The sequence below is a fragment of the Diabrotica virgifera genome, chromosome 4 (assembly GCF_917563875.1).
Source record: "Diabrotica virgifera virgifera chromosome 4, PGI_DIABVI_V3a".
NCBI lineage: Eukaryota > Metazoa > Arthropoda > Insecta > Coleoptera > Chrysomelidae > Diabrotica > Diabrotica virgifera.
The window spans coordinates 56,871,432-56,893,818 of record NC_065446.1 but is presented as its reverse complement, the minus strand read 5'-3'; the positions used below and the strand labels follow the sequence as shown (position 1 = coordinate 56,893,818).

The window sequence follows — 22,387 nt, the reverse complement described above, 5'->3', positions numbered from 1 at the left end:
ATGACTTTAGTGGCGGTTGGCGATAAAATATGTTATTTTAGAGGATGCTAAATTGAGTTCCTTCGAAACAGATCTAATGACATAGCAGGCTGAGGCGAGTTTCTTACTTAACAAATCGATATGAAGGGACCATTTGAGGTAACTGTCCAAAGAAATTTTACAGCTTCAACGGTAGAGATCTGGCGGTTATTCACAAGCAGGGGTTGAAGAGCACCTTTATATGATAATGCTACCGTTTTATCCACGTTAAAGGAGAGTAAATTAGAGTCAGACCAGGCTTTTATCGTAAGAAGCTCAGAAGTTATAGTTGCATGAAGAGTTGCAATAGTAGTGTCAAATAGGTGAAAAGCTAAAAAACTCCCTTTATTTGATTTTTTAGAATTATTGTTTAATACTACATAACACATAATTAGGCTTATTTACTTTTTATGACTTGAATCTGGGGTACAGTCAATTGAATAATATTTGGAACTGTGCACCATATTCACAATATTATCATTTACGAATAAATTCTATCATTTACGAATATGTACTGCAAAATAGGTATTCGGGTATTGTATTGTTTTAAAAATACAATACTAGTAGTAATTATTAAGACCAAATATACAATAATATTTTAATTATTCGTGTTCATGAAAAAATTAAAATTAAAATTGTATAAAAAATGATTATCTCATTTAAAAGAAATATTTCTTATTTATTAAACCTTCGGTTTGGCGCCCTTCTGGGGTTGCGCCCGCGTGCGTCGCACACGTTGCACGCCTAGTTACGGGGGCCCTGTAGATAAGCGATGCCATTAAGGAAGCTTGTGAGTTTCTGTGAGACCACAAGCCTAGTAAGTGATTAGACGTCTGGGGTAGCAGGATGGGCTTATACTCTGAGATTCTGCTGATTCTAATATAAAGTAGCTCCTAAATTTACCATAACCATAATCATCTGACCCTAATAATGGGTCTATATTTGGAAGTTTTCATATGTAAGTTTGTAAACGCATATTATGTTTTGTTTCAGGTGACGAGGTTATTGAATGGAATGGACGTTCTTTACAATTAAAATCTTCGCAAGAAGTGGCCGAAATAATCGCCGAAAGTAGACAAGAAGCTAACGTAGAGCTAATAGTTTCCAGAACTATGGGAAGCAGAAGAGTGGCACAAGCTAGCTGGAGACAATCAGCCGCACAGAGAGGTACGCTTTATTTTGGGTAGTTGAATACCGATATCGTCAGAAATGTTCTATCCGTTAGTAAACCAATGCTGACTTCGATTAGTCAGTATTGAGATGATATTATTGATAACAAAACACATGTGATATTTATAATCTTAAGACATCGACTAATATATAGCATATAATGTAGCAATAATGTTATTTAGAGGTTTTTACACCTATTTAAGTGGCTAGTTACAATTACTTGTACACTGGACGTAAGTAACCACATTCTCTATTTTTAACTGACAAAATTTCACCCTTTTGCCTTTCAATCTAAGTGGTTCACTTATTTCCAGGTTTACACTGATGATGGTCAGTTTGACCTAAAACGTTTTGTACTTCCACTCCCTTGTGGATAAATTTTAAGAATTTTAATAAATTCATATACCTACATACAACAGAAGTGTTTACTTCATTCCACGTTGTTTTATCGAAGGTATACAGCCAACTACAGGGTTTACCCTTTTTAAAGTTATAATATATTATAATATAATATAATATAATATAATATAATATAATATAATATAATATAATATAATATAATATAATATAATATAATATAATGTAATGTAATGTAATATAATATAATATAATATAATATAATATAATATAATATAATATAATATAATATAATATAATATAATATAATATAATATAATATAATATAATATAATATAATATAATATAATATAATATAATATAATAATTAAATTTGCTATCAAATATGATATTTATATTTTATTAATAATTTAAAATAATTCAATAAAAATTCTATGTTTGTTGCTAGTGCCACCTGCTAACGTATCAACAAAGCATAGGTTGTTTACTTTTGACAGAACCGTCAAAGTCAAACTAAATATTAATATAACATAATTTGTTTAAAATCTAAATAATAAATAACTAACAAAATTCCTTTATTCAATTTTAAAAATATTAATATAACGTACGTTTAAAATATAAATAATAAATAAATAATAAAATTATCTGGGAGCTATTGTCCCGGACAAACAGCGTTTCCGTTTAATGTGTAGTGGCTAACGGACTCCCTTCGTCGTGTAAATAAACTCATCCAACTGTTTGTTATGACTGCGAACCATAAACCGCTATTTCATGTGTCGTGGCGCTATTTCCTTGACGATCACCTCAGCATTTTACTAAAATGTTACAACTGAAAAAATAATACAACGCCCGTATAGTCATGATTCCGCATTTTTGTTTTTTTTTATATATTATTGTAACTTAAAACTTATAAGTGGGTGAAAACCATTTATAGAATAAAATTATTTCTGTCCTTATTTTAAAAAAGCATAAAAACGCTGAGCCGCCGATTTTTATTATAAATGTGCGCTTTTTAAACATAATTTAAATGCATAGGCCAACTTAGCATAGTCCGTAAGCGTTATTTTTATGGAACACACTGTATATTTTTATATATTTAAAAGCTGCTTAAGAATCTGATGTCAACAAATTATATTATGTATTCTATCTATCTATCAGCCTTGCAACATCCAATATTGGACATAGGCCTCCCCTTCGCTCCTCCATGTTTCTCTATCCTAAGCCATGTGCATCCATTTTGAGCCGGTTTGGTGTTTTAGGTCATCTACCCATCTGATCTGTGGTCTCTTTCGTTTGTATGTCCATGGTCTCCACTCTGTAATAATTTTATTCCATCTTTCGTCTTTTTGTCTAATAGCATGACCGGCGAATTTCCATTTTAGTTTAACTGTTTGACGAGTAGCATCCTTAACTTTTGTGATATTTCTTACCCAGGAATTATTTTTTCTATCTGACAGTCTTATGTTGATCATTTGTCTTTCCAGTGCTCTTTGTGTTTTCGCAATTCTGTCCATATTTGCTTTTGTGAATGTCCATGTTTGACATCCATATGTAAAAACCGGAAGAATACATTGGTCAAGTAATTGTATGATTATGTATTATGATGTCTATTATGATGAACACAGGGTGAAATTTTGAAATTATAAAGTGTGGAAACCCCTTATGGAATAAAATTTTTTGTGTCCTTATTGTATAATAAAAACGCTGGAATACGTTAACTTTTCAATTTAAATGTGCTTTTTTTAAATATAAACTTAAATGTACAGGGTGATTGACGCAAGTCTAGCGTAGTACATAATCTTTATTTTTAAAGAAACACTCTGTATAGTTTTATGGTTTTAGAATGTACTTAATAACCTCATCTCAAAAAAGCATATTACGTAGGGTCTATTTTGAAAATAAGTGGGCGGTAAATTTTGAAATTAATAATAATTTATCACGCTCTACTGGTATTTTTTAATTAGCTAAATACCGACATTAAGTTTCTAAACTAAGTATCAATAATATCGGGTTTTGTATTTAATTTTTTGACGAAAGTTATACATAGTTTCAAAATTCCACCTTATATATTGTTCATAATAGTCTCCACAAAATCTAGTTTGTTCAGATCAGGTTATTAAGAAGCTTTTAAAAACATAAAAATATACAGAGTGTATCATTAAAAATGAAGATGATGGACTATGCTTAAAAGTTGACCTGTCCCAGCGTTTTCTATAATTTTTTAAAATAAGGACACAAACAATTTTATCCACAAGTGGCTTTCATACTGTATCATTTCAAAATTTCCCTTTGTAATATTCATAATAGACCCTACTCTACATGGTATAATTCGTTGAGATCAGGTCGTTAAGGAGCTTTTAAAAATACAAAAATATACAGGGTGTTCCATTAAAAATAAAGCTTATGGACTATGCTAGGCTTGCGTGAATCACCCTGTATATTTAAATTTTTGTTTTAAATGCGCACATTTACATTATAACAATAGACGGATATTAGTGATTTTTATAATTTTCTGAAACAAGGGCAGAAATAATTTTATTCCATAAGTGGTTTGCACCCTGCCTATATTATCATTAAGAGCGTAGGCGCAAAATTTCGGGTCAATGATTTTTAAATGCATTAATTATTTTTAGAATCCTGAAAAAACTAATAAATATTTTTGAAAAATTTAAACGCAGAATGAAAAATTACATTACCGAGGGCCGAAAGTCCCTTAGAATAAACAAAAAGTTTCTTTGAATGGGATATTTGAAATTAAAAATCATATACTCAATTTTCTCCTTTTATTTTCTTCCTTGTAGCTTATTAAAATAAAAATTATAGAAGTTTTCAGGGAATTTCGGCCCTCGGTAATAATGTAATCTTTCATTCTGCGTTAAAAATTTTCAAAAATACCTATTAGTTTTCTCAGGATTCGAAAAAAATGAAATCTAAAAAGCATTGGACCGAAATTTTGCGCCTATGCTCTTAAATAATAATATCAATTGTGAAGTTCCATTTAAAAGTAAAATGATTTTCTGACGATAATGGTACTCAAACTAGATACATTACGAGCACCTAACACACTTTTATACATAAATCACAAAAACACAATACACAAAATTAGCTAATCTCTAAATCTGTTTCTTTCTTTCGTGTTTCGTATGTGTCCGTGCACTTTCCTATTAGTTTTAGCAATTATAGTTGCCAGTGGTATAGCCAGAATTAATTTAAGAATGATTTATGATAATATTTGACTAACACAAACAATTTCTTTATTAATTTTAGAAATAAAAGGCAGATTGTACACTGTAATTTATTAAATCTTGCACAAGTACAGTAAAACCCATTTATCTGCAGCCGCGAAGAGAAGACACGACAGACTTTCGTTGATGAGGTGCAAGTGACCTTGAGGGTTTCAGTTAAATCTGTTAGACTATACTTTTGCTCTCAGAGCATTTCCAGGGGTATTTCGTCAAAAGATGCGGAAGGTATCTAAGAATGTCGTAGACATTAATTAAAACATATAACACACACTGAACAAAGTTTAGTATTAATATACCTTATATCTTGATGTAGCCTCGCACAAAATATTTAAATCTGTTTGTCCTTTGTCCAATGTGTGTTTTAATTTTAATTAATGTCTAAGGCATTCTCGGATTAGTGCAGTCAGTGAGGGTATTTGGCTCCGAATTCCATCCTACTGCATCAATTTACTTGATATTTTCACGGTAAGTAGGGAATAGGTCAAGAAACAAAGTCTACCCTATATCATATGGCGCTTTATTCTTGGGGGTGGTTCCCACCTGCAAAATTTTTTGGTCAAAATAACCACGGCAGTGGCTAGGAACCTAACTCTAAGCAAAAACTGTTCTTTTTTTAACTCAATACTTTTTGTATTCATTATGTAGTTATCTGTGGTTGAAAATTTGCCATTTTTATTGTAAAATGACACCTTCTCAGACGGTTTTTTGCGAATACCTTGAAAACTATGCATCTAACAAAAAAACATATAAAAAATTTTTGAAGCTTATAAAAAACCAAAGAGATTCATTTCTTTTTGAATCTTCTAGTTATAATGCAAAAAGGGACATGGTAGGTGAAACGAGATTTTTTTTGGTACATGCTCAAATCGGTATATTCAACTTAACATAACAGAGAAATGGTCGATTTTAGGGGTGTACTGCTACCAATACCTTTTGTAGTGCTTGAAAATACCTTTAAAACGAGCATCTTTAAATGCCGATTACATGCAAACTAAACGAGATATGGTGCAAAAAAATGTATTTTAAGAAAAAATGAGAAGTATATTAGATTCCTCGTCCACCAGAATTTCAATGTATCGTTTTCGTTCTACAATACCTTTTATTATATTGTTATTTCTATGTACAAAAAGTTGGAAGGGTTTAAAATGCATGGTTTTTGAAAAAAATGAGATAAAATTATACAGCGCATTTTTAAATGTTCTTTAAAATCTTCCTTTTTCTCCATGTAACTCGAAAATGATAAGAGATTCGAAATAAAGATACACTAAAAAAATGTAGAGTTTCTTCGGATACCAATTTTGGTTTTTCTTTCATTACCTACTATAAAATCTCTTCATCATTTTCGAGTTACATGGAGAAAAAGAGATTTTTAAGACAATTTAAAAATGCGCTCTATAATTTGATCTTATTTTTTTTTCAAAAACCATGCATCTTAAACCCGTCCAACTTTTGAACCTAGAAATAACACTATAACAAAAGGTATTGTAGAAGTAAAATAAAGCATTTAAAACTGGTGCACGAGGGGTTAAATATACTTCTCATTTTATCTTAAAACAAATTAGTCATTAAGTTTTTTGCGCCATATCTCGCTTAGTTTGAATGTAATCAACATTTAACAGTGCTCGTTTTAAAGGTCCTTTCAAGCACTACAAAAGATATTTGAAGCATTATACCGTAAAAATCGACAATTTCTCTGTTATTTTAAGTTGAACACACGGATTTGAGCATGCACCAAAAAAATCTCTTTTCACCTACCGTATCTCTTTTTGTATTAAAATTAGAAGATTTACGAAGAAACGAATCTCTTTGATTTTTCATAAGCTACAAAAATGTTATTAGTCCAGAAAGCCACTGCGCATCCGCTAGGAAAAATATTCTGATTCGGATTTTTTGCACAATCTTACTCAAAAAGGACTCCTTTTAACAAATAACAAATTTGCATGTTGTCAGGACCAAAAGGTGGTCAAAAACGGTTTTTTAAATATTTTCTTTTTTTTCCTAAAATTATTTTTTTTTGTATGGAAAAATGTTTTTTTTTGGATCATTCCAAACAGAAAAGGTCTTTAGTGACTTTTCTCTAAAAATGATAGTTTTTGACATATAAGCGATTAAAAATTGAAAAATTGCGAAATCGGCCATTTTTAACCCTCATAAACTATGTGAAAAACTGAAAATTTGAATGTTGCCCCACGGTAGGTAAATATTCTTTAAATATCGATTGATGAAATCCCCGAAGAGTTTTTTGCAATACAACATTCAAAACTGCTTTGTTTTTTAATTGCTAATCAAGCGTGCGCGACACTATTTTCCACCGACAGTATGGTGCAAATGAAAGGAATAAATTCGTTATTTCGTAAACCGGCGACTTTAAGGAAAAATCCCGAAACAGGTCGATTTTTATTTTTAAGTTATCATATTGTGGCATATATGGTATAAAAGTGACGTCATCCATCTGGACGTGATGACGTAATCAATGATTTTTTTAAATGAGAATAGGGATCGTGTGCTAGCTCATTTGAAAGATTCTTCAATTCTCTATTCAGTAATATAAACATTTAAATACTTATTTATACAGGGTGTCCAAAAAATTTTTATTAAATTAAATTATTTGACAAAAAAAGAAGTAGAAGGACACCCTCTATAAATAATTATGTAAATGTTTACATTACTGAATAGAGAATTGAACAACCTTTTAAATGAGCTACCACACGACCCCTATTCTCATTTAAAAAATCATCGATTACGTCATCACGCCCAGACGGATGACGTCACTAGTATACCATATTGATCTTTTTCGGGATTTTTCCTTAAAGTCGCCGGTTTACGAAATAACGAATTTATTCCTTTCATTTGCACCATACTGTCGGTGGAAAATAGTGTCGCGCACGCTTGATTAGCAATTAAAAAACAAAGGAGTTTTGAATACTGTATTGCAAAAAACTCTTCGGGATTTTATCAATCGATGTTTAAAGAATATCTACCTACCTTGGCAACATTCAAATTTTCAGTTTTTCACATAGTTTTTGAGGGTTAAAAATGGCCGATTTCGCAATTTTTCAATTTTTAATCGCTTATGTTTTAAAAACTATCATTTTTAGAGAAAAGTCACTAAAGACCTTTTCTGTTTGGAATGATCCAAAAAACCTAAAAAACTTTTTTCCATGCAAAAAAAATAATTTCAGAAACAAAAAACAAAAAAAAAAACGTTTAAAAAAATGTTTGACCACCTTTTGGTCCTGGCAACATGCTAATTTGTTAAAAGGAGTCCTTTTTGAATAAGATTGTGCAAAAAATCCGAATCAGAATATTTTTCCTAGCGGATGCGCAGTGGCTTTCTGGACTATATAGTTTTTTTTTCGTTAGATGCATAATTTTTAAGGTATTCGCAAAAAAACCATTCGAAAAGGTGACATTTTTTAATGAAATTGGCAAATTTTCGTCCACAAATAACTAAAAAAGTATTGGGCTTTCAAAAAAAATTATAGAACAATTTTTGATTTGAATTAGTTTCTCTAGCCATTTCCGTAGTTATTTTGACCAAAACTTTTCCACTTCCGTGAAGGTGGTTCCCACACCCCCAAGATATAAGCGCACATCGGCATAGGGTAGACTTTGAATAAGGAGATAAGTAAATAAATAATAATTTTATCAATATCCATGTAGTAGAATAGATTTCGGAGGTAATATCTTGTTTTTGCTCTCCTTGACTAGCGTAGATATACATAGGTCTGGATCCCGAGTATGAAAAAAAATTTATTAATAACAAGCTGAAAATTTGTTAATAGCTTAAGGGTGTCTAGTCGGATAAACTTTGATATAAGGGAACACTGGAACAGGGGCAGTTTTAATTGTGGAACAGGTTACAAATTTGGAACGGTCACACCACGAAAACGGCACATTTATTTTATCCGACAGAACAGACTTAAACTCTCCGAACAGAGATTAGACTCTCATGCAAAAATCAGACTGCTATTTATCACCTGTCATAATTCCTGTCATTTGACATATTCTACATGTTCCACTCATTAAAACGCCCATTTGGCGATAAATAACAGTCTGATTTTTGCATGAGAGTTTAATCTCTGTTCGAAGAGTTTAAGTCTGTTCTGTCGGACGAAATACATGTGCCGTTTTCGTGGCCTGACCGTTCCAAATTTTTAACCTGTTCCACAATTAAAACTTCCATTGTTCCAGTGTTCCCATATATCAAAGTTTGTCCGACTAGACACCCTTAAGCTATTAACAAATTTTCAGCTTGGCATTAATCAACTTTTTTTTCATACGCCGGATCCAGACCTAATATCTTCCCCATCTTTTGACGAAATGTCCCTGATGATGTTCTGAGAGCAAAAGCACAGTATAAAGAGGGACAGTAGAACCACTCTCCGAAAAATTGGAAGTAAAATCTGTAGTCGCGCATGGCGACCGCGCAATGTTCTTAGTCGCTTTTGCCCCACTCTCGCATTGTTAGTCGCATAGAAACGTACGGGTTTTAACAGCGAAAACCCGCATCCACCACTGGTGAATTATGAATTGCGTACTGCCGGTATTACTTCTTGAGATCAAAGTGCCGACAGAGAAGTGGTTTTACTGTCGTTCTTTATACTGTGGCAAAAGTGCTTGAGCAAGATTTAATAAATAACTGCCCTCGATATCTGCCTTTTATTTGTAAAATTCATTTTATATTCGAGCATTCAACCATATCTTGTTTTAATTTCCCTATGTTTTAATCCTTCTTAATTTCCTGGATAGACTACTGAATGTTTTCGTTATTTTTTTTTAATGGGAGCAACAACTGTTGTGTGTTCGGACTCGTATTTTTAGAATAGAAACGTTAGATTTAACCTTTAGCTTTATTTGTATTTTATGTTCATTGTTTTATGGTTTTGTGTATTGACTGTTTTATTATGAATTCTGTATCCTTTGTGGCGTTACAATGTGTTTAAACAATTTTAATATATTCATAAACTCCACTTATTTTACAATCTACTTTATATAAACAGAGTTATGTTAGGTACTTACAGTTATTTATATGACGTATTAATTTATGTATCAAATAATTTATCCTGAAATCTATAACTATTTATTAAAACATTTTAACACAATAGTTATTTATGCACCACGGATGTTATTAAGATGATTACTCTCGGAGAGCAACATAATCTAACCAGAGGGCCTCTGACCAGAGGGATGGATGTTGATCGATGGGCCGGTGAGCGATCATCCGGTAACACCAGTGGTATATAAAAGATATTATTTAATATTGTTCTGAAGGTATTTCCTTTTGGCATAATTATATAATTTACTGTTTTCTTTGGGAAATAAAGTCACAATTTAGTCGTTATCGAAATACAAAATATTAATAAATTAAACAAATTTTGTTTATGTTGCTTGGTAAAAATATTCTTCTAATAATTTAATTTAATTTGACTCATTTATATTGACAATTTAGACATATATTATAGACCAGGGCGGATCTGTAAAAATATTAGTACATTTGGACGTTGAGAGGTGACTCAATTTTTTTTGCAGAAATTGCTTGAAAATAACTCAAATAATAATATTTGAGTTATCCTCCCTCTCAAAAAAGTCCGGAACATTGTTTAAATAACCAAAATGTCAAAAAATGAAGGAAAAATTCGATTTTTTTCTTCGTTTTTTGATTATAACTTTAAAAGTATTCATTTTCGGGAAAAGTTGTACTGACATAAAAGTTGTACAATTAAATTTCCTACAATATAGAATTGGTCAAAAATTTAAAAAATAGTCACCCTTGTTGCAAAATAGCAATAATTGCGAAAAAACTATACAAAAACAAGTATTCGCATTTTACGTTTTTTCAACCATTTATGCTACACTTCGGACCTTAATATTTCACCCAGAAAAACTTTGTGATACAGTAAAACAATACTGTAAATTTCATTAAGATCGGTTCAAAAGATTTTGCAAAATAAATTTTGCAATCCAGCTTTCGCAAAAAAAATTCGTTTTTTCAAAATGTTACAGGACTGAAAATAAAGCAGATAGCAAGTTGAAATTTTTTGTTGCGTATAGAAGTGTACTGTACCTTTTATTTGCAATTTGCAAAATTAAAATCGATTAACTGCCACGGCGTCAGGAATTTTTTTAAATAAACAATAATTATTGGTGCTACGCGCAGGACAGCGGATAGTTTGCTCTGATTGGGCATTTCAATGACCTTTGATAATGATTGATATATTTTAATTTTTATTACATTTCGATGTAAATAAATAAATTTGTTTATTGCAAAATAAAATCACATACTCTATCCTTTGAAATAACACTTTCTTTAGTAAAAACTTTCTTTGTTCATATATTTTAACTTAGAGAATAAAAGTTTATTATTTTTAAATATATGCAATTGTCTAAACAATATTTCACAAACAATAATAAAATTAGTTTGATTTTTGTGGAATTAAAATCTTAAAATACAACAAAATATAGAGTAAGAAAATAATATGTTAGATAAAGATCAGAAGAAATTTTGGTGTAAATAAATTTGTGTGAATCGAACACCGCTGTCCTGCGCGTAGCACCAAAAATTAATGTTTATTTAAAAAATTTCCTGACGCCGTGGTAATTATTCGATTTTAATTTTGCAAATTGCAAATGAAAGGTACAGTACACTTCTATAAGCAAAAAAAAATTCAACTTACTATCTTCTTTATTTTCAGTCCTGCAACATTTTAAACAAATTAATTTTTTTTGCGAAAGCTGGATTGCAAAATTTATTTTGCAAAATCTATTAAACCGATCTTAATTAAATTTACAGTGCTGTTTTACTATGTCATAAAGTTTTTCTGGGTAAAATATAAAGGTCCCAAGTGTAGCATAAATGGTTGAAAAACCTAAAATGCGAATACTTGTTTTTGTATAGTTTTTTCGCAAGTATTGCTATTTTGCAACAAGGGTAATTATTTTTAAAATTTTTAACCAATTCTGTATTGTAGGAAATTTAATTACGCAACTTTTATGTCAGTACAACTTTTCTCAGAAATGAACAGTTTTAAAGCTATATTCAAAAAACCAATAAAAAAATCAAATTTTTCGTTCATATTTTAACATTTTGATTATTTAAACAATGTTCCGGACCATTTTGAGTGGGAGGATAACTCAAATATTATTGTTTGAGTTATTTTCAAGCAATTTCTGCAAAAAATTTGAGTCACCTCTCAACGTCCATCTCAAAACAGATGAGCCCTGGACTATTATACATTTTAAAGTAGACGACTTTAAAAAGATATTGTCAATATTTATCAGTTGCGTTCCTGGAACGACTTCATTGTAATATAAACTTACGTGCATAGAAATCGGCCCACTTAAAAATTTTCTCATTTTTGATGTCTCATATTTCCTAAACCTGTTGTTCGACTTAAGTGATTTTTTGAACATGTTATAGCCTGATTTTTTAACAATACCACTGTAATAATATGTTACTAAACAGGTAAATTTTTATTGTATACCGGGTGTACCAATCAAACTATGTTTTTTTCTCAAAGTTCGCATCACCCTGTGGAATATTCTAGCACTTATAAAATACTGAAATTAAAATCTCAGGTTTTCTTAACATTCTGTTTTTTTTTTATTTATTCGTTTGTGTTGGATAATAAAAACGTTAGGTACTTTAACAGCTAGACATGTTCTTCATCAATACACGGTGTATTTAAATAAGTGCGACAAACTTTAAGGAGTAATTCTGCATGAAAAAATAATGACAGTTGACATTATAAACGTATGTCCGCAAATGTTTCGTTTCCGAGATACGGGATGTGGAATTTTTTCTTACAAACTGACTATTTATTTATTGCTATTTCTTTAAAACCAGTTGAGATATGCAAATGAAATTTGGTAGATTTTAAGAGACAGTTATTGCAGATTTTTTTACATAAAATTAAGAATTTTTTATTCACCATTAGCGTGCATACGGGTAATATGATCGATCATATTACACGTATGTGCGCTAATGGTGAATATTAAATTCTTAATTACAGGTCAAAAAATGTGCAATAACTACGTCTTAAAACCCAGAACATTTCATTGGCATATCTCAACCGGTTTTAAAGCAATAAAATATATCGTCAGTTTGTAAGAAAAAATTCAACATCCCGTATCTTGGAAAGGAAATATTTGCGGACATATGTTTATAAAGCTTTGTCGCACTTATTTAAAAACACCGTGTATTGATGAAGAACATGTCTAGTCGTTAAAGTACCTAACTTTTTATTATCCAACATAAACGAATGAATAAAAAAACAGAATGTTAAGGAAACCTGAGGCTATAGTTGGGTTTTAATTTCAGTATTTTGTAAATGCTAGAATATTCCACAGGGTGATGCGAACTTTGAGAAAAAAACACAGTTTGATTGGTACACCCGTTATACATTGAAAATTTACCTGTTTAGCAACAATATTATTAGAGTAGTATTGTTAAAGAATCAGGCTGTAACAAGTTCAAAATATCACTTTAATCGGCCAACAGGTTTAGGAAATATGAGACATCAAAATTTACCAAATTTTTAAGTGGGCCGATTTCTATGCACATAAGTTTAGTTCATTCGATAACATGAAATCAACTTTAACTAAAAAATATCCGTCAGAGAAATCATGTCATGTGATTTATCTAAAAAGACAACCACATGATGATGATGAGAGTAAAATTCTCGTGTTAGTGATTCCATAGTAAATCATGAGGAAAAACTAGGAAAAAGCCTCATGATACTATCCTGACATTGTAAGTATTTGGTCTTGTATTCAGTTTACTCTCAAAATTAACACCAAACTCTGATTTTGTATGTGTTATTTTAAAATATAAATACCTTCTTTCTAATTGTTTCTTTCTAATGCCTTCCTCTTTTAATATGGGTAACCACATCCTACTGCATTCTGCTGAGAAATTTGCGACACAATTGGTTTCACTCAACATAATTAGAGCCGCTTCTTCGATTTTTCTCTTTTTACTATATGTTTCTTTCAGGACTATACTTGAATCTTTCCACTGAACTCTAGGTTCATTGTCCCATGCGTGTTGATATATTTGAGATTCTTAAAATTTTCTATTTTTAATATAAAACTGATGTTCACTTATTCTACCGTTTAATGGTCTTGATGTTTCACCTAAATAAAAATGTGCTCATTCACAAGGTAATTTCTACGTACAATTCTTTGTTCTTCCTTGTTCATTTGTTAGGTTTAGTTTTAGATAAAATAGATCTCAATGTGTTTGTTGTTTTGAATGTTGTTGAATGAATTTATTTCCTATTGTTTTAAGTTTCTCGGATAGTCCTTATATATGTATATATGGTATTGATATTATGTTAAATGAATTACCCATAAAGTGGTTAAAGAAAATACCACGATTAGTAAGTCAATAACATATCGAGAATACATCATTTATATTAATTTTTAAATAACATACTGTAACGAAAGCGAACTCTTGGCCGACCCCTCGTATAAAGGTAAATAACAAGAGAATGACGTAATCTAATCTTCGCGGCGCGCGGCGTCCCGAGAGTTCTGGAAGGTACCTCACGTGGGCGTGCTGACAGACAATGGATCGACTGGTATAGAGATGGGAGATATATCGAGATGGGCGCTGATATTTCTGGAATGTTCCATAATAACTGTATCGCATTCATAAATACTGACAGATTTGTAAATAGAGTGAGTTGACAATATAAATTTGATCTGTAACTTGTATAAATAAATTCGTATAAACGAACCGAGAGTATTATTTTAAACAGTAATTACGCTACAATACATATAAAATCAGAGTTTGGTGTTAATTTTCAGCGTAAACTGAATATAAGACTAAATACTTACAATGTCAGGATAGTATCATGAGGTTTTTTCCTGGTTTTTCCTCATGATTTACCATGGAATCACCAACAGGAGAATTATACTGTCATCATCATGTGGTTGTCTTTTTAAAGACAAATCACATTCTATGATTTTTCTGAAGGATATTTTTGAGTTAAAGTTGATTTCATGTAATCGAATGAACTATAAATACTACAATAAAGTCGTCCCAGGAACGCAACTCATAAATATTGACACTATCATTTTATGGCCGTCTACTTTAAAATGTATAATATGTCTTAATTGTCAATATGAATGAGTCAGATTAAATTAAATTATTAGAAAAATCTTTTTACCAAGCAACATAAACAGAATTTGTTTAATTTATTAATATTTTGTATTTCGATAATTTACTTTTTTCTTTGGGAAATAAAGCCATAATTCTAGTTTGAAATTAATTTATTGACGTTTCGGATTCCACGTCGAAAGTCGTTATCGAAATACAAAATATTAATAAATTAAACAAATTTTGTTTATGTTGCTTGGTAAAAAGATTCTTCTAATAATTTAATTTAATCTGACTCATTCATATTGACAATTAAGACATATATTATATATTTTAAAGCAGACGACTAAAGTGTTTAAACAGAGCATTACTTTAATTTTTGTATTAAAATTTCTAGCATCAAAACTAAGCGAGTTACTCTCAAAATAAAGTTGGCCCCTTTTTTGGTAAAAAAATAGTAAAAATCTCCCCCTGTTCAGCACCCCAAATGAAATTAATCGATTAATTTTCACGGAGATTTTCACGATTTTTTTTTGCCAGAAAAAAGGTTCTCTCATTTAGTTTTAATGCTAGAAACTCTTATAAAAAATAAAAATAAAGCTTTTTAAACACTTAAACACAAAATTTTAATAAGTTTTTACCGAATATTACTTAATTTTGTGGTTATTTCACGTTGAAATATTCGATTTGGAATTTGACGAATAAGAAAGTATTTTTCATGAGCTAAAACTTTGCTCTTACTGGGTTTATAGATATCATTAATACACCATTTTTTTTTTTGTTTTTTTTTATAAGCTACATTTTTGCTAAGAATATCTTTTTTGATAAAACTTTTTGAGTTATTTGCGAAAAACCGCCTAAAAACATGATTTTCTTGTCGAAAAATAAACATTTTCAATCGCAAAAACTCGAAACATATTGACTTACATAAAAAACTCTATAGAACGAAAGTTTCTTAGAATTAGTCAGTTTATCCATTTCCGGACTTATTTTAAACGCCCGTTTTTTCACCCCCGAGAAGAGGTGAATGTCACCCCGCAAGTAAAAGCAACCAACGGCACAAGTTCAAATTTGAAGTGGAGGGTAAGCAGAACCTAAATCAAAATTTTCATGCAATTCGGAGTTGACCCTGAAAATTACACTCCAAACGGTCATTTATCTTTGATAGACTCATTGGTCAGAGAACAAGAACAAGGTTCCTTGATAACATCAATGAAGGCATGAGAAATATGACATACGTGCTTGGTGGAAGAAGGCGATGTATAGGGACGACTGGAGAGATATTCTTGAGGAGGTTCGGACCCTCACAGGGTTGTAAAGCCATACTTACTTTACTTTTTCGTCGATAAGCATCGTGTCTAGGTCTCCATTCTAAAATTTTCTTGATCCATATTTCATCTTTGAATCTGGCAAAATGTCTCCCAGTTCCATTTCAGAGTTGGAATTCTTTTAACTTCCTTTAACCGTAACATCAGTTTTTCTTTTATTTTATTTGAAACTCTATCTGTGGGTTGACCTCTCCTTTGTTCTTTGTGCCACTTATATTTTATTCATTACTTTTCTGGTAAGGGGCAATACTTTACTTTTTCGTGTCTGGATCCGACTACAGTTTTTCTGCCCAATATCGGGCTACGTCTACAACCTTTGTATTTGCGAGCCATAAATCATCGAGGGTGCACTGTGATGGGCAAAGGCTGCATACTCTCAAGTGCTCCACGTTCTGTATTTCCCCACATTCGCAAAGTGGGTCGTTATCTGTCTTAATGCCCCATTTAATAAGGTTCTGTTTTACAGGGGCAACACCTGTACGTATGCGGTTGAGTGTCCTCCAGGTTCTCCAGTCCAGGTTCATTCCATTAGGTCGTTCTGGATGTAGGGGGAACAGTTCGGGTGGTTCGATGCTGACATTTCTCATAAACCTTTTCCTTGATTTAAGTCGGCTGATTCCTTGCGGTTCGTCAAACCCGTTTAATTGGTGCCTTTCATCGAAAGTTTGCCTGAACTTCTCCACATAGTGTGAGGCGCATCTACGGTAGTTTGGTGATGCGAATTCAGCTGCCCGGTACAGTAATGGTAGAGGGGTAGGTTGTGCGTGTCTAGATCTACCCCAGACGGGACAAGCATATTCCCCTGTTGAGAAACATAAGGCCTCAGCTGTTGACTTTAAGACCTGGGGTTTGCGCCCCACTTGCTCCCTACAAGTTTCCGGAGAAGGTTGTTTCTCGTAGAAACCTTTTGTCTTGTGCTCTGACAGTGGAATTTATACGTTAGTGACCGGTCTAGTCTCACTCCAAGATATTTCGGCCTATCAGTATGTTCCAAGCGTTGTCCCTCCCAAGAAACATTCAGTTTTACATGCGCCAGATGGTTGTTGAGGTGGAATGCACATACTTGGGTTTTAGTAGGGTTTGGCTTTAATGAGTTTTGTTTGTAGTAAGTTGACATCATGTTTAAAGCCTCTTCCATTGTCGACTCTACTTGTGTGAGTGTTTTCCCCTTTACGGCGATATCAAGGTCGTCGGCGTACACAAAACTCTCAGTCCGAGGGTGCATTGGTTGGTCATTGGTGTAGATGTTAAATAGGGACGGCGCCAGAACGCTTCCTTGAGGTAGGCCATTTTTTGAGTTCTCCATCTGCTCTTCTTTCCATTTAGCACAACGTAGAAGCGTCTATTACACAGTGAACAGTGATCTAATGATATTTACCAGGTCATAGTCAAGCACAGTGTTATAGATCTTAGTTAGCAAGGTTCTGTGGTTTATCGTATCGTAGGCCGCTGTGAGGTCTATCAAGGCTACTCCCACTATCTCTCTCTGCTCAAATCCCTCCTCTATGTGCTCTGTTAGGTTCAGCACTTGGCCTGTGCATGATTTACCTGGTCTGAAGCCTGCTTGTTGTGGGATTAGTTTTGCATCTAATGTTTCCTGGATGCGGTTCAAAATGAGACGTTCATACAATTTATATAAATGACATAGAAGAGATATCGGACGGTAGCTACTCGGTAGTTTAGGGTCTTTACCAGGTTTCAGAAGGGCTACTACTTTTGATTTACGCCACATTTGTGGAATCTGGTAGGTAGAGCGACAGATGTTAAATATATCGAGCACCCATTGCCTCGCTTTTTGCCCGAAGTGTTTTATCTGCTCTGTTAGGATTTCGTCCACCCCAGGGGATTTTCCATTTTTCATACAGTCAATACCATTTTTCGCAAATTCTCTCTTCTATGGTAAATGGGTTTCGCAAAAGAGTTGTTTCCTGGTCTTGAGTTCTTATAATCTTTGGCGTTTTGCAACGATTGTTTGTTTTGCCATTCAGAAGCAGTTGGTGGGCTATCTGATTTGGCGTTATTGCACATGTCTCTTTCACATCTGTGGGATCACCATTCAGTTTTTTGATCATATTCAAAGCCTGTTTACTACTGTGCGTCATATCCATTTTATTTAAAGTCTCTCCCCTATCTAAATATCCCCCTAAATATTTAAAGTATTTGCTGCAGTCTCTCCCCTATCTCTGGCGTAACTTCGCTAAATGGGTGTTTACTATATTCTTCAGTGTACTTTGTCATAATATCTTTTGCTTTATCGTTCAGACCAGATATGTAATGTTGTGGACATCCTCTGGGTATGTGTTTACATGAGGTTCGTTTTATAAGTTTGATGAACGCATCATAGTTTTTGGGGATCGGGACTATATTTTTCACTTGTGTTTCCAATTAATTATTATATTTTTCCCAGTTCGCTTTTTTGAAATTAAACCTTCGTTTGAAAGGGATTTTAGGAGCTTTCATAGCGCTGTGTACGGATATTCCCACGGGCCTATGTTGTGTTTTTGGTATAGGCTTATATATCTTTCTGACGCAACGTTCCTCTAAAGACATGCCGATGAAGGTGAGATTAGAGTTGTAACCTTTCTTCCATATTTTGCTTTGGAATGAATATGGCAGTTTTGGGTCATGCAGCAGTGCCAGGTTGTTTTGTTCAGCCCACAATTCTACAAGATCTCCATTTCTATCAGTTGAAGCGTAGCCCCAATGAACATTATGACTATTAAAATCCCCGAGAATGAATCTGGTTTTTTGAGAAGCGAAATTTTTTGGAGGGGAGAAAACAAAGTCTCTCCAGGGTGGTTTATACATAGATGTAACTGTGCAGGCTCCTATTTCGACGGTCAGAACTTCAATGTCATTCTAGCATGTTTTTTGAGCTGATGTTACATGAATATCTCTTTTCACGAAGATGGCGCTTCCGTGCTTTGCACTTGGATATTCAATGATAAGATGCATTCCCTCAACGCTAAGTCTATGTGCTGATATGTCACGGTGAGTCTCTTTTATGCATAATATATCACATCTGTGGATTTGACACAGTTCAGACAAAATTTCCTGTTTATTACAAGTAATACCCTCAATGTTTATGGTCATCATTGTCAATGTAGGCTCTGAGAAGAGCCGTTGATTCTCGTTTGTTTGTTCGGATCCAGTAGTGGAAGGATTGGCCGCCCGAGGGGCGTTTCCAGGGAGCGCCAGTGACATTTTTTTCTTATAATATCACTTGCGTGGAGGCTCCTTCCGTGCTCCCCTGTAAAGCCAGAATGATGATGACAAACCAAATAAGACATCAAAACCGGAAAAAGTTTTAGTAAAAAGTTGTTCTCATATCAACAAAATGTGTGTCTCATGACAGCATATTTGTATTAGCGATTTTTTAGCTTCTGATTGAAGATTTTTATTTGATATTTACATTTCCAGATATGCATAAAATACAGATATATATTTCTAAAATAGAACTAACATTATAAATTTCGTAAAATTATTTCGGTCAAGGTCCTTCGTTCAGGAATTTCAACACTGGAGACACATGAACTAAAGCAATAATACTAAAACCTTGTTATAATAAAGATAAAAATGTTAGCAACTGATGACATATAGAAGTCAAGAACACTCAATTTGCATAACTTTCTCCACATCAGGCGCCATTTATCCGCAAACAACGCAATAATTAAATTGTCTCGATATCCAGCCTCTTCTATTAAAATGATTCACGACATATTAAGAAATGGCCGTATCCTCGTTTATAAACTCCAAGTCTAATAGTCCAATCAACAGCCATTTTCTCGTGGAATTTTGAGAATCAAGGTCGATTTCCTTGAAAATTTGGATTTAGGCAGTATCTATTTATAACCTTTATCAAAATCTACCTTACGCCGAAGCGAGCTTTTGCCCTGGGGGTGAAAACAACCCTATCTAAGGGATGAAAATTTGTTGAATCAAAATAACTATGGAACTCGATAGATTGATCAAGATACTTTAGTATTATTAAGAAGTTATTAGCGATTAAAACTACATTTTTCATTGAAAAAACTCATGTTATATAACCGTTTTTCATGAATTGCTTGAAAAATTTTAATTTTATAGAAAAAATTATTAAGGACAAAATTGTAGCTAATAACAAAACAAAGAGATTCGCGTCGGAAAGACCTACGCAAACCCAATAAGGACTGAGTTATTGCTCTTTAAAAGATGGTTATTTTCAAAGAACCTCGAAATTGAGAACCTTCAATCTCAAATAACTCGAATGTGGTGTAATTTTTTGGGAAATCTTCTTCTTCGCCAGATATTTCCCTATTTTAGACCTCCGTATATCCTTCTGAGAATCTTTCGTTCCATCTATCTAATTTAACTTCCATGTCTTTATTTAGTGTCCAGGTCTTGTTAGCATAGAGTACGGTAGGTCGGATAACTGTTGTATATATTCGTTTTTTTTTGCTGCTCTGGATATTACCTTTGACCTCAGTATCTAAGTTAGACTCCCAGCACTCTTACTACCTTCCGCCATTCTTTTTGCGATTTCTTGGTTCTCTTCGTTCCTATTTGTTAGTGTTACTCCCAAGTAATCGAATTGGCCGACAATTTCGAAGTTATATTCTTTACTTGGGCTTTGCATCTTACAGGACTGTAAGATACAATGATGATTTTCTACCAGATGATTTTCATTTCCCTTTATCACCATATATTTCGTTTTATCTTCGTTTATTTCTAAACCATATTCCTTGGCTGTTTTCTCTAGTATATTAAAGATTTCTCTTAATTCAGCAGGTCTCCTTGTTATTAAGGTATTACCATCTGCGTATTCTACACATTGATGCCTGTGATGATATATTGTGCCTTTAGTATATATGTTGCATTTTTGTACAATCTTCTCTAAAATTAAATTGAAGAAATCTGTTGATAACGGGTCATCTTGTCGCAGATCTCTATTGGTGATATATCTATCCGAAACCCGTCCTTCTATCATAACTTTACTTTTAGTGTCACTGAGTATGCATTTAGTCAATCTTAGTACTTTTGGTGGAAATTCAAAATATTCTAGCGTTTCATATACTTTGGTTCTTTTTATGGTATCGTATGCGTAATTGTAACAAAATACGAAGAACTTCTGTTGGAGTGAAAGTAAAGGGGAAGATATACTCCAACAGAAGTAAGGAAATAGACAGATAACTAGTGGAACAAGAATAAAGAGAGCTTCTCGTTGGAGAGGCTGTAGTCATAAAAATACTAAGGAAAACTGAAGTACTTGTATGGGGGGAATAATGATAAGATGATGAAGTTGAGGAAAGGGGAATTAAAAGGGATAGAAGTAGAAGTATGAAGAGACAGAGGCAAACTGAATAGAGTTGGCTAGCAAGAGATGCAAGATAAAAACTTTACACTCAAGGATGGATACGGCTCGTTTGCATGCCTGTCGAAGAACAGTAGCTCAAAGTAGATAATGACGACTAGAAAAGGTATATAATAAGATAAGAATAATGTTCTGAAAATGTATAAAGATGAATAAGTGCTAAAGAAGAACCAATTAAATAAAACTAACAAATCATGGGCGCCAAGAAAATGATCTTCGATCACTCTCCCAAGTATCTTACACTGCTGTCAAATATGAAATAAATAAGTATATGAAAATATAAAGGAAATAAGAATAAATGATATACAAAATGAATCAACATTTATTAAAAATAACTACTAGATTTTTAACAATCTCTGAGTTAAACCAAATTGAATATAATGTGACTCTGAAATGACAAAGTTATACAAAAGTTATCTATCTAAGATAACAACAATAATGTTACCTGTTACAAAAATTAAATACCTCTTACATATATGTAGGGTACAACTCACATGAGACTTCTACCAAATGGTTATAGTACGCCTGCTACGTACCACTAAATTTAAACCGACAAAGATGAAAATAGTACAAATAAATAGGCACAAGCCTGACTAAGAGAAAATACAATAATGAGTTAAGCAAAGTTAAATATACAAATGAATGAAATAGATTGAAGTTACGATAAATACCTAAACAAACGACTTGATTTGACCGAACTAATGAAGTAAAGCGAATAGACAACAAAATATCTGGGAACAAGTAATTAATATTACAAAATAAATATCAAACCAATAATAAAGTATAAAAACCTAATTTTCTGGGACTGATTACCTTG

The 22,387-nt window shown here is 32.5% G+C and overlaps 1 protein-coding gene across 1 annotated transcript in view; it reads left to right on the top strand.

Moving 5' to 3' along the window:
- LOC114331790 (regulating synaptic membrane exocytosis protein 2) overlaps nt 1-22,387 on the top strand; it is a 421,091-nt gene that overhangs the window by 223,943 nt on the left and 174,761 nt on the right. Inside the window, exon 7 of the mRNA XM_050648222.1 lies at nt 1,012-1,185. Coding sequence (XP_050504179.1) covers nt 1,012-1,185 — 174 coding nt within the window. The remainder of the gene's footprint in view (nt 1-1,011; nt 1,186-22,387) is intronic.